This window comes from Podospora anserina, chromosome 1 (assembly GCF_000226545.1).
Source record: "Podospora anserina S mat+ genomic DNA chromosome 1, supercontig 4".
NCBI classification, from domain to species: Eukaryota; Fungi; Ascomycota; class Sordariomycetes; order Sordariales; family Podosporaceae; genus Podospora; species Podospora anserina.
The window spans coordinates 827,103-841,651 of record NW_001914853.1 but is presented as its reverse complement, the minus strand read 5'-3'; the positions used below and the strand labels follow the sequence as shown (position 1 = coordinate 841,651).

The window sequence follows — 14,549 nt, the reverse complement described above, 5'->3', positions numbered from 1 at the left end:
CAGAGATGCGACACGGTGGGCTTTCGGGCTGCAAATACCCGAGGACTCTGGCTGGCTTGAGCTTCCAATGTGGCGGGAGCACGTCGGACGGAGCAACGTGTGGGCAATGGCCAAAGGGTAAATCACAGCACGGGACGGGCCCTCGTCGCAGACTGGTAGCCTCTAACTTGACAGATTAGACTGACGGCATTGGCGTCTGGCAAGGTTTGGCCATGGAGAGCCGGCGGATCACCACTCGTGTGTAAATAGTGGCGTAGCGAGTGTAAGTGGGAGCGGATCGTGCGATGTCGACAAAAACGCGGCTTTGGGCGGAACCGGGGCGCAGTTGGCGAAGCGTCGGCGAACACGACAGTGAGGGCGACTGGGCCAGAGATGTCGAAACGAGTGAGATGGGAGAGAAGTCGCGTTACCATCAGCAAGAAAACGAGAAGAAAAAAAGTGCAGGGCAATCAAGAAGAGAGATTGGAGATTGCCGGCAGGCACTAAAAGATGGATGCAACAGGAAGTGACCGGGGCCAAGCAGTCACTGCCGTCACCCCAGCTGTCCAACGGTGAACTTCGAGCTTCGCAGCGCTGGTGATGGCAGGAGGTGGGGGTGCGTGCAACCTGCTGAATGAGCCCCACAGCCTTCCCCCGTTCCTGATTTCCTTCCTCGCAGATCGATCGGGGTGTGTCAAAAAAAAAGTTGGAAAAGAAAATGGAACAGGAACTCGCAGCCGTGACCTCGGCTCCGCTCATCAAATTGTCCGGCTCCAGTATTACTCCAGGTGGTGATGGCGTCGCTTATTTCGCACCTTCCTCCACTTTGGTCTCGCCCGAGGAGGACTCGAGTCCGTGAGCCCTGGTCGTGATGGAGGGAAGAGGAAGGACGCGTGCTGCTCCGAACCGCTGGCTGTCTAACGAGACTCCGGGACGAGCCCGTGTTTGTTTGGCCGACTCTTGGCAGAGTATTTATGAAGAGAATGGGCCGAGATAGCCTTGTTTGAGATATATCCTTGAACATGAAATGCATTCAGACTGCGGAGTGTACCTCGGGGATGGAGCACACACAGCTTGAAGCAGTGGAATAGTAGCTGCATCCTAGATGCAGGTTCGGAGTACAGCAAAGGGGGGCTTCCGGGGTTAGCTTGAGCACGACTGGGTGACTGGGTGGATGATGCACCCATCCTTTCCGAATAAAAGGTGCACCTCATTTCAACTTGAAGGTTGCTGCACAACAAATCACAGTGGATGTGTGGTGCACCACTAATCATTGCTGATGCTACCATGGGCACTCCGCTCAGGAACCGCATTTTATTTGTTTGATGGGCCCGTGGTATGAGATTCGATATCTTGGGTCCAACAGTGCTGAAGCAGACGCCAAAACACATCTCGCAGATCAATGCAGCAAACTCGGGGCTAAAACAAATTCCAACCAACTCGGCTCCCAGAGATATGGATGGATGGTGCCGTGACAAACAGCCTGTGCCCTCCTACAGCATTGACAAACATCTCCGGCGTCGCTACGATGAGATCAAGAGACGTTGAACCTCGGCCGTCTTTCTGTCTCAGACACCATGGGTAGGTGGTCAAACAACACAGGGTCCAAGTGATGTCTCGGCTCTATGCGAGAGCTTGTGCTCACGTTTCTTTGTCCCTCGAGCCCGTCGGCATGGCTCGATCTAATCTGCCCCGAGAACATCAATGTCCTCGACACGTGGAACAAGCAGGCACAATACTTGGGACTTCTCATTCACGGACATTGCCGTAGCAGCATGATTGATCAAGGCTAGCTCTTCATTGGGTGTCAAAGAAGACAATGCTAACTACTCCCCCTCCCTTGAATCTATTAGGTACCTCCCCAACCTTCACTCGCTCGTTGTTTCCCCCGAGAGCGACCCTACATCTTCCTCGCCCTGGTCCTGCGAAAGTCCACGGGCTCGAGATCTCTCTAAGTGTTGCCTTAGTCCCCATACTTCCCAGCCCAAGCCAAAAAGACGGTTCAGCGTCTAAATATAAAGGAAAAGAAAAGATGTTGAAGTTCTTTTGTTTTCCCCCAAACGCCGATGTGCTTTCCTCAAATGCCGTTAGCCCCATGGGGTATCGCAAATGTCATAAACCTTTTGGCCTTTTTGGCTCATGCAAATGTCTTTGTTGAAAGACGCCTGTACCGCCGCCGCCCAACACCGCTTTTGCCGCGGCGACCCTTTTTGTGTTCGTCAAAACTCCGAGACCATCACTATGACCCAAACCACGCTATAAGCGTTCCCATACAGTTACCGCCAAAATAAACAAGCAGAAAATCACATGGATATATGTCTATCCGCCCACCCAGGTTTGTTGAGAACCGTACGCCAGTAATGCTTTATCCATAGAGATGCCAGAAATAGGAAGAGAAAGAGGAGAAAAAGGAATTGTCCATAGACTTATATGAGATTGAATCTGCAGCAAGAAGTTGAATCTTCTGCGATACTATATCCCACTTAGAACTTGAGAGCCTTGGGCTGTTCCCAGGTGAAGCTCTGGTTGGTGCCGAAGTGGCCGTTCTTGGCAGTCTGGAGGTAGATGGGCTTGGCAAGGTCGAGCTCCTTGACAATGACACCGGGGCGGAGGTCGAAGTTGTTGCGGATGATCTCGACGAGCTCATCAGAGTTCTTCTCCGAGGTGCCGTAGGTATCGACATAGATGGAGAGGGGCTCGGCGACACCGATGGCGTAGGAGAGCTGGACAAGAGCACGGCGGGCGAGGCCGGCAGCGACGAGGGACTTGGCGATCCAGCGGCCGACGTAGGCGGCGGAGCGGTCGACCTTGGAGAAGTCCTTGCCGGAGAAGGCACCACCACCATGGGCACCCCAGCCACCGTAGGTGTCGACGATAATCTTGCGGCCAGTGAGACCGGCATCACCCTGGGGACCACCAATGATGAAGAGACCAGAGGGTTGGATCTAGAATCTGTTAGGATTTGCCCAAAAGATGCTTTTCATAAATTAGAAAACTTACGTGGTAGATGGTCTTGTCATCAAGGTACTTGGCGGGGATGGTCTTCTTGATGATCTTCTCGAGGATCTCCTTGCGGAGCTTCTCGGTGGTGATGTCTTCGCTGTGCTGAGCAGAGACGACGACAGTGTCGACGCGGAGAGGGACGACGGCACCGTTGTCGTGCTTGTACTCAATGGTAACCTGGGTCTTGGTGTCGGGACGGAGCCAGGGGAGAGAGCCATCGCGGCGGGCGGCAGACATGGCAGCGTTAAGCTGGTGGGCGAAGAGGAGAGTGAGGGGGAAGAGCTCGGGGGTCTCGTCGGTGGCATAACCGAACATGATACCCTGATCACCAGCACCGAGGTTCTCGAGGCGGTCATCCAAGTGAAGACCCTGAGCGATATCGGGGGACTGCTCCTCGATGGCGACGAGGAGGTTCAAGGTCTTGTAGTCGAAGCCCTTGGAGGAGTCATCGTAGCCGATGTCCTTGATGGTCTTGCGGACAATCTTCTGATAGTCGAGCTTGGCCTTGGTGGTGATCTCGCCGAAGACCATGATCATGCCGGTCTTGGTGGCAGTCTCGCAAGCGACCTTGGAGAGGGGGTCCTCGGCCAGGCAGGCATCGAGGATAGAGTCCGAAACCTGATCGGCGATCTTGTCGGGGTGACCCTCACCGACGGACTCGGACTGTAAAGGGCGGTCAGCATTGGAAGGCTCGGAATGCTGTGGCCCTTGTTGGGTCTACTCACGGTGAAGAGGAAGGTACCCTCGTTGTAGTGCTTCCACCCGCTGATGCCGCTGGCATCGCCATTGGCGCCGTTGGAGCCGTTCGTACCGTTGGCAGCCATTGTGAGGTATTATGTAGAGAGGAGGGGAAGTGTCTAGAGACAGGTCGAGTTAGTTGACGTTGCTTTCGAGGGGGGCCAAGTGGGGTATAAATGTTTCCGGTGTGCGGAATTGATTGGTTTGGGGGAGGAGTAGGAGAGAAGGGAGATTTGGCGCGGGGTTGGGGGGTCCAAAGTCGACGAGTCTCAACAGCTCAAAGAAGCGATTGTGCTCGTAGGATTCGGTTTATTGTCGTGGAAAAAGAACGCGAGTTCACCTGAGTGATTGTCTGGTCGTCTTGCGAAGTGACGGTGTTTCTCGTGAAGGTAGAAGGGTGCTTGTGTTGTGCGATAGGAAAACAGACGAGGGGCAACGATCTGGCTTTTTTCTTTTCCCTGGCGGGAAGCGCAAAGCCGGTCGTGATATCGAGACTCACCTTTGAGAAAACGAAAAGACGGGCTGGACCAAACGAAGACAACTCAGGGACGGCGAAAGACCAGAGCGGGAGTACAGAAGAGAGCGCTTGAAAGAAGGTGGGAGAAAGAAGACTCCTTCGGGGGTGCGGGAGTATTTGAGGAATTTTGGGGAGGTCCCTGAACAAGAATGGCCGAAAGGGCCAAGCGTCGGCCATTTTTCACCGCAAGGTTGGGACACGGAAAGGGCGGGGTATCGGGGCACTGGCGCCCCATCCGCCACACAAAATAATGCCCTCGCTCGGCCGGGTCATCGAGGTTTCTTGAAAAACTCCGGTCTCACCGGCCGGGACACGCAACTCACAGAGACCCTAAAAACAGGTGGAAAATGACTACAGATGGCGATCATGACCTCAATCAAGCACTCCGAGAACCATAGTCCGAAGTATCCGCGGTACTATGACACATCGTTGAGGGGTGCCCGTCTCTACCTCTGCTTCTTGGTGACCACCCTTCTTATTCTGTATGGGGAAGGCTTATCACTTGCCGACCGGGTATTGTGTACATTGGGCTTGTCTTTTTCGTCAAATTGCGCCATAGCTGCCCCTCACAGGTCCCCAAGGCGCACCGGTCTCAGAGATTCACCATTTGCGCGTCTCGCACGAGATTTGAATACGGCATACCCTCGTCTGTAACCTCTGAGGGTATTTTGACCTGGCAGATTACTTCGCTATGCAATGTCCAGCATCACCCCGTGCCAGGCCCTGCATTAGCTGCGATGTCCAGACAGTGCTTGGAACTTGACAGGCGGTCCCGCGCCTGTCTTGGAAAAGGGCCCCGAGTTCAAGGTACATCAAGCATTGCGCAATTCCTCAGACGTTGCTCTAAACGCGCTATCCAGCAAGGTGCCAAGCAAGCAGTATAAGCCAGATACCATTTTCCTCCGAAGTGTGTTTGTAGAGTCACAGTTGCAACGCCGATAACACTCCGAGTCCGATGGTCTTACCAGCCTCTCTCCACATGCTCGCAGCTGTCATATCTCGTTTGTTGAACTAGCTGGACTAGTCTTAGGAGTTCAGGAGAATCTCAAGTCGATAATTCACCCCTTTCAGCCTTGACTTTCTGGACTCCACGGTGCTGGTTGCGCAATTGTTCGATGGAAGGTTTTTGGTGGGGAAGCACGGACTGGAATGTGTTCCTGAACGTTTAGGAACCCCCACTGCGGGGCAATTTTTTCCAACGCAATACGGGCGGGTCAGAAAAGATATCGAGTCTTGCCTGGGTTGTGTCGTCAGCGCATCATTCCGGTCCCCTTTGCTCACTGCTACTGCTACGCAGTAAACTCAATTCACGAAGCTTATTGGTTACTGCCAAATCCAACGGCTGTAATTTCTCACCCGTCTCATTCAGCCTTGAGATCATTGTAACTAGCTACAGCCGCCGCAAGCATGTCTAAATTCGGAGTGATGGTGATGGGCCCCGCGGGCGCGGGCAAGGTATGGCTTCCTTGATACCCTCGCCAGCAAAAGCTATCACCAAGCGCCTCTTTCGCAGAATGTAACTCTAACACGCCTTTCCCAGTCTACCTTTTGCGCCTCCCTCATCACACATCTCCAACTAAACCGCCGCTCTTGCTTCTACGTCAATCTCGACCCCGCCGCCGAGTCCTTCGAGCACACCCCAGACCTCGACATCCGCGACCTCATCTCCGTCGAAGATGTCATGGACGAGCTCAAGCTTGGGCCCAACGGCGGCCTGATTTACTGCTTCGAGTTCCTCATGGAGAACCTCTCCTTCCTCGAAGAGTCCCTCAACTCCGTTACAGAAGAGTACCTCATCATCTTCGACATGCCCGGCCAAATCGAACTTTATACCCACTACCCCGTCCTCCCCGCCTTGGTCAACTTCCTCCGCTCCCCCGGCAATCTCGACATCAGGCTCTGCGCCGCTTACCTCCTCGAGTCAACCTTTGTCGTCGACCGCGCCAAGTACTTTGCTGGGTCTCTGAGCGCCCTGAGCTCCATGTACATGCTCGGGTTGCCTCACTTGAATATCTTGAGCAAGATGGACCTTGTCAAGGACCAAATCAGGAAGAAGGACTTCAAGAAGTTTCTCGTACCGGATACGATGTTGATCGAGGAGGACCCACAGGAGGTTGAGGCTAGGAAAGCCGGGGTTGACTATCAACCTCCTGTTGAGTCTGAGACGGATGCTTTGATGTCGGGCGCTGGGTTCAAGAGATTGAACAATGCTGTTGCGCAGCTGCTCGAGAACTTTAGCATGGTTCACTACCACAAACTGGACTGCACAGATGAGGATAGCGTTGGCGGCATTCTCAGCTATATTGATGAGTGTATTCAGTGGGCTGAGGCTCAGGAACCCAAGGAGATTCCTGATGAGGAGTACGATGATGAGGAGTAAGCAGAAGGTTAGTTGACTATCTGGACATGATAGTGAGAAGTATGGGGTCATACTGGGAGTTCGGGTTTGCTTTCTGATGATTTGGGACTTTGGGTGCATGGATAGGAACGCATAGCGAAGGCGTTGGGGTTTATAAAATAAGAAGACGCTAGTCATGGCAAACAAGTTCAATATACGTTTGCAAGATAAGTACAAAGCTTAGCATTGTTTCTTGTGATACATGGCATGGCAGCGCTGGCTTGCTGCTATCAAGAGCGAAAGTACGTCGTCCATTGTCGTGGTGCCATGTTGTTCGTAAGGTTGATATGTTCTCCGAAAGATAATCCACCACTCTAATCCCCCGCCCAAATAAATCCCAAATAAACCAGCCACCAAACTCCTGATCATGCTACCTTAGCCAAGTCCTCGAGAGCCAAATCGTCATTCCAAATGTCCGCCCTTCAACCCCTATTACTCCTTTTCCCAGTCCAATCATAACCATGTCTCCTTCCTACTGCTTTTGTCACACACACACTCTCCGTTTCGCAACGACCAACAAAACCTCCTCCTCACCAACCCTTCCAATCATCCTGAACCTCCCTCTGAGCCTTTTCATACTCATCCCAAAAGACCTGCCCCGCCCTCTTTCCCCATCTGTACAACCCCGTGCCCACCAAGACCAAGTCCCTTATGCTCTGCTCCAACCCCCTATCCCACGCCATACTAACCACCAACCCCACCACCCCCCAAAAAGCCAGCCTGACCAGCAACCTCGTCCAAAACCTCACCACCCTGTGCATCAACCTGACGATCTGGATCGAGACAAAAATCACCAGCAGCACCACGATCGCGGAGACCATCTCGGGGGAGTGGTGCAGGAACTCGGCGAACCTATTCACCGTCGGCTCGAGGGTCGGCCAGAGGCTCTTGTTCACCACGCTGGAGATCCAGCCGCCGAACCAGCCCACGTCTTCTCTGAACTGAGAGCCGGGCGCGAAGATGTCCTGGACATGTTGGACGACGGGGTCGGGGAAGGAGGCTGAGGAGGAGGCGAAGGGGTTCCACCAGTTAGTAGCTTTTTCGAAGCGGCCGGCGGCAAAGTTCCACTTGTAGTGGTGGGAGCCGGGGGTGAAGTTGATGTCGGTATCCCAGTGGAAGAGTCCCATGGTGGGTGACGCGGGGGAAATGTATATATAGTGTGTGTGGGTGTGTGTTTTGGAATAGTATGTTTTTTGGGTGAAGTGTCTTGCGACTGATCTTGGTTGGGGCTGAGAGGGTGGAGGGAGGGGGAAAGAAAGGAATGGAACTACTTACACTTTAGGTAGTTCACAAGGTAGGATATAGAGAAGGAGGCGGCAGACGCCATGGCTGGCGGGGAGAACGAGGGGTAGTTTTCGTTTTGGCTTTGATCTTGGGGTTTGTTGTTACTTGAGAAAAAAGAGCGGATTCTTCCCGCGTGTTAGAATTTGCGGGGATTTGAGTTCTTTGTTTGCGATAGAGAGGAAAAAATATGTTGATGTCTTTGTGGGATTGCGCTGTCGCGGTGTGAGGTGTTGTGTGTTGTCGCAAGGCAAGAGCTGCTGGTGGCTGCTGATAACGATAAAGAAATTATTATGGGGCAGGCGCGTAGCCTTGCAGGGATATGGATGATGTGTCACTTTTGCTGCTTTTAAGGGACCAGTCACGAGTGGTCGTGCACGACGAGCTGGTATGAGGTAAGCCCAAGATGCTTGTGTGTTTGGGTGGCTGATTTGGTGCTGAAGTGCAAGTTGAGAATGTTGTGCCCAACCTTGAAAGAGACAGTCTGTGCCTGGTGTTTGCCCGCTATGTTTGATAATGCACATTTTAACCCTAACCCCCACGATGCTCCTGTTGTTCCTTGTGTGCTTGTTTCACACCACCGATGCGTACTCAAAAAGACAATGGATTCTTTCCAGTCCTCCAGGCCTGTGAAAGCGAGCCGGAGAGGAAGAAATCCCAAACAATAAAATATACAAATTCCCAAATGCATGTCCATCTTTGCACTCCATGGCGCCTTGGTTGATGATCGATCCAATCTCACAAAAACAATGAAAAACAACTCGTCCGTTGTCGCGATACTATAAGTTCCTTTGTTAGTATCGCTCCTCTCCTGTATTTGGGCTTCCAATCGACTCGTAGGGCTAGCAAGCTCCTGATTCAGCCTCTTCCCCACAGACCGCGACTCTGTTTTCGGTAATAAGGCCGTGGCTGTTGTGGCCAGCGCATGTAATTTGATTTGCCTCCTCCCATCGCAACCGAAGACACTGTAAAGTGCCTGGCGGCGTGGCTCGAGAGAGCCGGCAAGCCGTTTATTGAGCCTTCTTTGCCTTCTCGGCCTGTTCAGCCTTCCGCGCGCGGAACTTGGCAATCTCAACCGCGACAGCCTTGTCGACACGCTTTTTGAGCTCGGGGCGGTATCCGATCATGAAAAGAAGCTCGAGCCAGACGAACAGGGGAGCGAGGAAGATGGCCTGGAAGAGGTTGTCCAGCAGGGCCGGGGCTCTACCCTCGAACTTGCCGTGGCCGACAAACTGCGCGATCCAGCATACGATATGGATGGCAAGGGCGGTCTGGTTGGCACTCTCCGGGTATTGGATGCGGAGGTAGTTTGTGCCTGCCGCGGAGGCGAGGCAGATCAAGGCCAGGGCGCCTCCAGCGACAGGTTCAAGAAGGAGATATAAAGCTCCCCATGTCATGGCTGCGAATGTGCCCAGGTTTGGGGTGAGATAGGGTAGTGAGAGCCATGATGGCAGTGTGAAAAAAGGGCCATAGTTTGATGCCTGCCACAACATGTCAGAAATCATAACTTGACATCATGATGAACTACGCTTACCAATGCGAATGCTGAAAATAAGATCAACGGTACGCATACCATGTGAATGACAATATTCACTTGGTTATGGTGATATGCACCATACTACAGCCGGCAAAACAATTAGCCTCCCATTCTAGCGGCTACCGAAACGAACTGTGTGGTGTTTTCTGGCCAAGGGAATATGCTTACAAAGGTGAGCTGCTTTTCGAGGTCAAGAGACATGGCGGGCTAGAAGTGTCAGATGTAGGTTGGTTAGGTGGTGAAGCCTGAACGTGAAAAGGGGTTGATGAGAATTGCTATGATATTTGATGCCGAAGAATCCTGACTGGAAAAGTCGCGCAATTGGCCAGTCGGTGGGCCAGTTAACTAAAATGGTTGGTAGAGAATAAGATCAGGTGCGGCAAGGTCCAGGACAAATCAGGGCAGAGAAGGCCACGGCGTCCGGACGTGGGACATAGAAGAGGCTTAGTATTTCAGACGGCGATGAGGCGTGGCAGCTGTGCAATGATGATCTGACGACGTTGGCCAATTCGCAGCGCGTTCGAAGTTGTTGGGTACCTCCATGGAGCTGACAGTTGACCTGTGCCTCGGACGGCGCCAAGCGGGGCACTAAAATGCGAGCCAGGGCTGCTTCCTCATGGGGCAGCGACGCTGGCAGCTACAGCGAGATGGGTTGGGCGGGTAAATGCCACATCAGACGGACTCGAATGTTTTGGTCAAGATGCACGTCTGGGAGATCCGTTGGAGGTTTGGGACATACCCGAAAGCCACTGCTTTGAGGAGAATTGGAGGTGCCTAGAGCACACTCGCTGTGGCATGTGACATCCCGCCTGCCTATGGCTCTCACTCCAGCTTCTACAACCGGCCATGCACATACCCAAGAGATATTAGATTATCATGTATTGAATTCTATCAATCAGACGTATGTTTCCTATTCCCAAAATGCACCAACTACAGAACTTATCTTCATCAAAACGTCAGGCCTGGTGCGCCAAGGCATACGGGAGCTCTCGAAGCGAAAAAGCGGTTCCTGCAGCTCCGACGCACGGACCAATAGCTTAATTCAAGCCGCAAGAGTCCCCCCAAACAATTTTCCGTCAGCGCGGTACTCCCGTCCCCATAAGTGCTGTCCCAACCGCGTACAACGTCAGCCTTGCAACTGCGTTGCGATCGCAGTCGCATTCACTACCCCGTCGACCTTCGATCTCAGCACCTGAATCTGCCACCCGGCACATCAAAACGGCAGCAACATAATCATTAATTCTTTATTCGTCTTGATCGAAGAGTTATCTTTGCTAATTACCAACAAAGAGGCGCCCAAAGGCGCGGCGGTGGAGCCTTCGCTTCGGGCATTGTCCTTGGGACAGCAGACACCCACCAGTCCCTCGAGCGAACAAGATTTGCGCCAACCTGATACTTGCAGACCAACACGAAAAGAGTCGACTGGCTTCAAATAGCTACCTTCGAGATTTCTCAAGCTTCTATATTCCACCGATTCTACCCTAACGCGACAACCGTCACTCGCGCCCAAACATGTTCTTCCTTCACAATCTCGAGCGGCGTGTCCTGCTGCACCCATCCTACTTTGGCAAAAACATGACCGAGCTGGTCACGACGAAGCTGGTCAAGGATGTTGAGGGAACATGCACGGGCGACTATTACATCATCGCAATCATGGATACCTTCGATCTGTCCGAGGGGCGCATTCTCCCCGGCAGCGGCATGGCCGAGTTCACAGTGGGCTACCGCGCGGTCGTGTGGAGGCCGTTCAAGGGCGAAGTTGTCGATGCCATCTGTACTAGTGTTAATCAGCATGGTTTCTTCTCCAACGCCGGCCCATTGAGCATCTTTGTCTCTACTCACGTAGGCATAACCCGCGCGCTCCTCTGTGGTCACCTTGATGGGTTACTGACATGAGTGTTGGTTTGATAGTCGATACCGCCTGATATCCAATACGACGCAAACGCCACACCTCCTCAGTTTACCAACCACTCCGATATAGTAATCGAGCCTGGGACGCACGTGCGCATCAAGATCATGGGTTTGCGCACGGGGGTGGGGGAGATGTTTGCCATTGGAAAGATTGACGGTGATTATCTCGGGTATGTTGCGGCGGACTATCATAAACTACCGAGAAGTGATGCGGCTAACCAATTTTTCTCCCTTGAAGATGCTTGCAAGCATAGTCGTGAGATGGTCTGGCGTAGGAAGTGTACCAAGGCGGTCGGGGACAGGATGTGTCTGAGGACAGGCACGGCAGCGTCGGCTACTAAAAAAATGACTCCGATCGGCACATGGGCAACACGAATGGGGTTGACCAGTCAAGCTCCAGTATCGAGCTTACTAGCACATAACATCACAAAGCTAGCGACAACGGAGGGTTGCTTTGGGAGGCATCAGCGAGAATTGGGGTTTCCAGTAGTGGTGAGCAAGTAAACACCAAAGCTGCGAAATCACCAACGTCGAGGTAGTTGGGTAGAGGGATATGGGGACCTCAAAAGAAACCGGGGCTACATGGTGGTTATTTGCCGTCAAACGATTGTATGTAAGGGTGTCATCTGTTGTCAGTGAACGATGCAGAAGGAAACATAACAACAACAAGGTCCAGCTCAGCAGCTGAAAGCTTGAGGTCACAACGGAACACAATCTCGATAATTCACACTTCTCGACAAATAACTTGCCATTTGAAATATGGTACATATATGACAACCTTTTTCTGATCTTACAATTCGCAGCCCCTTTGCGCTTGCCTCCCTTATTCTTGACTACTCCCCTCCGTCCATATTCCAAGTGTCGACGTGCACCTCCCCTTTCTCGGTGCGAAAGCTCCCATCTCCTCATATCCACCAGGTCTATACCTCCTCCTCCTGCCCCGGCAGCTTAATCCTCACCTCGCTAACCCTCAGAACAGTATATTTGTGCTTGCTCCTCACAGTCTTTGTCCTCCTGCACCTCTGCTTCTTCTTGATCTTGAGGCGCATCGGCTCCGCCTCCGTCCCCTCCACCACAGCCCGGCACTCAAACAGGTTCTCGTCTACGTACGGCTGACCTTTCAGAGTAAAATCCCTTGAGCCGATGGCGGTGGCTCGGTTAAGCCGGAGGACGTCCCCGGGGGCGACACCGGGCATCTTGAAGGGGAGGCGGATCTGGTCCCCGGGCGTGACGAGGTAGGCTTGGCCTTGGATGTAGAGCTGGAGGTACTTTTTGCCTGGCTGGTGGGCGAGGAGGGGGAGGAGGGAGAGGGTTTCTGGGGTGGCGGGGGAGGTTGTTCTTGGTGCGCCGCCGCAGCGGGGGATGGGGGAGACGGCGAGGGGTTGGTTTGGTGATGGCGGGGGTTGTTCTGGTTGGGTTTGTTGGGGGAGGGGGTCGATTTGGGAGGGGGTTTGGTGGAGGTGCCGAACGAGGAATGGTCGGAGGAGCTGGGAGGTGGTAGGCCGGGTGGTGGTGGCTGTTGCTCGGAGCTCCAGGAGGGAGCGGAGGAGGGTTCTGCTCATTGTGGGCGGTTGGGAGGGGGATTTGTTTTGGTTTGTGAGGTGAGGTGTTGGGATTGGAAGTGGTGGGACTGGCGAGCGAGTGACCGCGGTGGTGCGCTGGGGGGCGGCGTTGCGGGAGCTGTTGTCGCTGTGGTGGGAAAATTCGGCGATTGAGCAGGTGAGGTCGGAACAGAAATAAAGTGGGGCCGAGCTGGGTGCTGTGGGTAGGGGGTTGTTTACCGCGGTGAGCGAATGTGGGGTTGGTTTTTGCGTGTAAGTGGTTTCGAATGACAGCTAAGAGATAGGAATCTCTCCTTAAACATTTTTTCAACCTTTCAATGACAATTTTGTGCAGGTCTGAATGGATTTCGGCTCTCTTTTCTACTCCCTACTTGTTGCCCTTTCTAGCCCGCTAACCTCAACTCGAGAAGGTCCTGTGAGAGCACCTATATAAGCCCCTTGTTCCAAGAACAATTGCATTGTTCTTCTAATACTTACAAGGGATCTCACTTCCTATCTGACGGTGGCTATAGTATGTAGGTACTCAGTCTTACCCACTCTTCTTGCAAGACGCACACACGCTTATACAGACGCACACTCATACAGGCACAGGCTCATAATAGTATGTATCACATCAAAATCACATTGCATATTGGAAATATAAGTTTGTTAAAAAGAAATATGTTATCAAAAGAGTTGGGACATGTATGTGTTAATTCATGCCTGTGTATACTTCATTCACTTGAATGAAGTTTCTAAAGACAAAGAGATAATAGGTAACGAATGACGTTAGATGACACACTCACCTTCTCGAAGAAGAGACTCCATCAAGGGCGCCCGCAGCCAGGGGAGACGGAGTCTTCCGACCAGCAAGCAGGGTATTGAGCGTCCTCGAGACCTTACCCCTCCTAGTTTTAGTCTTAGGAGGACACTTCGCCAGAACTCTCTTGAACGAGGCCGAGAGGGTGCCAGTGGGTGGCCTTGGCTGCTTGTCAGTATTGGGCCTGATATGATGAGCAGCCGTAGGGTTAGGTCCCTGAGGCACAGGGCGGGGCACAGGACTCCTGGGATGGTAGTTACGATCCCTTCTCCAGCCCTCGGGCGGAGGGGGAAGACCAGACGCTTTGGACTCACCTGAACTTGAGGACGATGAGCTTGGCGAGCCTGAATTGCTCGGCCCTGGCTCGGTTCTTCTGCTGCGGTCTGGCTTGTTAGTAGCATCAAACGTGACGTTGAGCCCAGGGGGGAAGGGAATTTTGGACTCTCTGCCTTTACCTTTAGCTCTGGCTTTGTCAAGAACATGCTGAGAAGGACGGGTGGGACGACCAAAGTACCTACGAAGACCAGAACGGTTCTCGGAGCCGGGCACATAGATGCCCAGTCCAATACGCCTTCCGGGGTTTCTATTAGTTTTAGGATTAGTTGGGTTAACAGCTTGCCTGAAGCCTGGGTTAAAAGGCTGCGAGACATCAACGACAGGGCTACGCTGTTGATATATATTAACAATATCATCAACCGGATCAGTAAGATCCCGAGAGGGACCAGGACCATAGAAGGGCTGGGACCTATCCACGACCGGGGAGCCGCGATCAATGAACGCAGCCTGAGCAAAGTGAGAGGGAATGGGAGATACAACCTGAACCC

At 52.9% G+C, this 14,549-nt stretch overlaps 7 protein-coding genes across 7 annotated transcripts in view; 2 read left to right on the top strand and 5 right to left on the bottom strand.

The window, feature by feature from the left end:
* Positions 1-2,451: 2,451 nt before the first annotated feature.
* Positions 2,452-3,806, bottom strand: PODANS_1_16760 (uncharacterized protein; the record flags this gene model as incomplete). Its single annotated transcript, XM_001907087.1, has 4 exons — positions 2,452-2,612; positions 2,687-2,924; positions 2,980-3,645; positions 3,708-3,806. The coding sequence occupies 4 exons, from the start codon at positions 3,804-3,806 to the stop codon at positions 2,452-2,454; spliced, it is 1,164 nt and encodes a 387-aa protein (XP_001907122.1).
* Positions 3,807-5,662: 1,856 nt separating this feature from the next.
* On the top strand, positions 5,663-6,617 carry PODANS_1_16750 (uncharacterized protein; the record flags this gene model as incomplete). The annotated part of the gene is made up of 2 exons (XM_001907086.1): positions 5,663-5,692; positions 5,778-6,617. 2 exons carry the CDS (start codon positions 5,663-5,665, stop codon positions 6,615-6,617), a joined length of 870 nt encoding a protein of 289 aa, XP_001907121.1.
* Positions 6,618-7,165: 548 nt separating this feature from the next.
* On the bottom strand, positions 7,166-7,962 carry PODANS_1_16740 (uncharacterized protein; the record flags this gene model as incomplete). The annotated part of the gene is made up of 2 exons (XM_001907085.1): positions 7,166-7,635; positions 7,911-7,962. The coding sequence occupies 2 exons, from the start codon at positions 7,960-7,962 to the stop codon at positions 7,166-7,168; spliced, it is 522 nt and encodes a 173-aa protein (XP_001907120.1).
* Positions 7,963-8,926: 964 nt separating this feature from the next.
* Positions 8,927-9,654, bottom strand: PODANS_1_16730 (uncharacterized protein; the record flags this gene model as incomplete). Its single annotated transcript, XM_001907084.1, has 3 exons — positions 8,927-9,397; positions 9,451-9,534; positions 9,622-9,654. The coding sequence occupies 3 exons, from the start codon at positions 9,652-9,654 to the stop codon at positions 8,927-8,929; spliced, it is 588 nt and encodes a 195-aa protein (XP_001907119.1).
* Positions 9,655-10,965: 1,311 nt separating this feature from the next.
* PODANS_1_16720 (uncharacterized protein) lies at positions 10,966-11,868 on the top strand (the record flags this gene model as incomplete). The annotated part of the gene is made up of 3 exons (XM_001907083.1): positions 10,966-11,295; positions 11,365-11,534; positions 11,619-11,868. 3 exons carry the CDS (start codon positions 10,966-10,968, stop codon positions 11,866-11,868), a joined length of 750 nt encoding a protein of 249 aa, XP_001907118.1.
* A 416-nt stretch (positions 11,869-12,284) lies between these two features.
* On the bottom strand, positions 12,285-12,926 carry PODANS_1_16710 (uncharacterized protein; the record flags this gene model as incomplete). The annotated part of the gene is made up of 1 exon (XM_001907082.1): positions 12,285-12,926. One exon carries the CDS (start codon positions 12,924-12,926, stop codon positions 12,285-12,287), a length of 642 nt encoding a protein of 213 aa, XP_001907117.1.
* A 781-nt stretch (positions 12,927-13,707) lies between these two features.
* Positions 13,708-14,549, bottom strand: part of PODANS_1_16705 (uncharacterized protein) — a gene marked incomplete at both ends in the record, with an annotated part of 1,512 nt that continues 670 nt past the window's right edge. The window contains one exon of the mRNA XM_001907081.1: positions 13,708-14,541. Coding sequence (XP_001907116.1) covers positions 13,708-14,541 — 834 coding nt within the window. The remainder of the gene's footprint in view (positions 14,542-14,549) is intronic.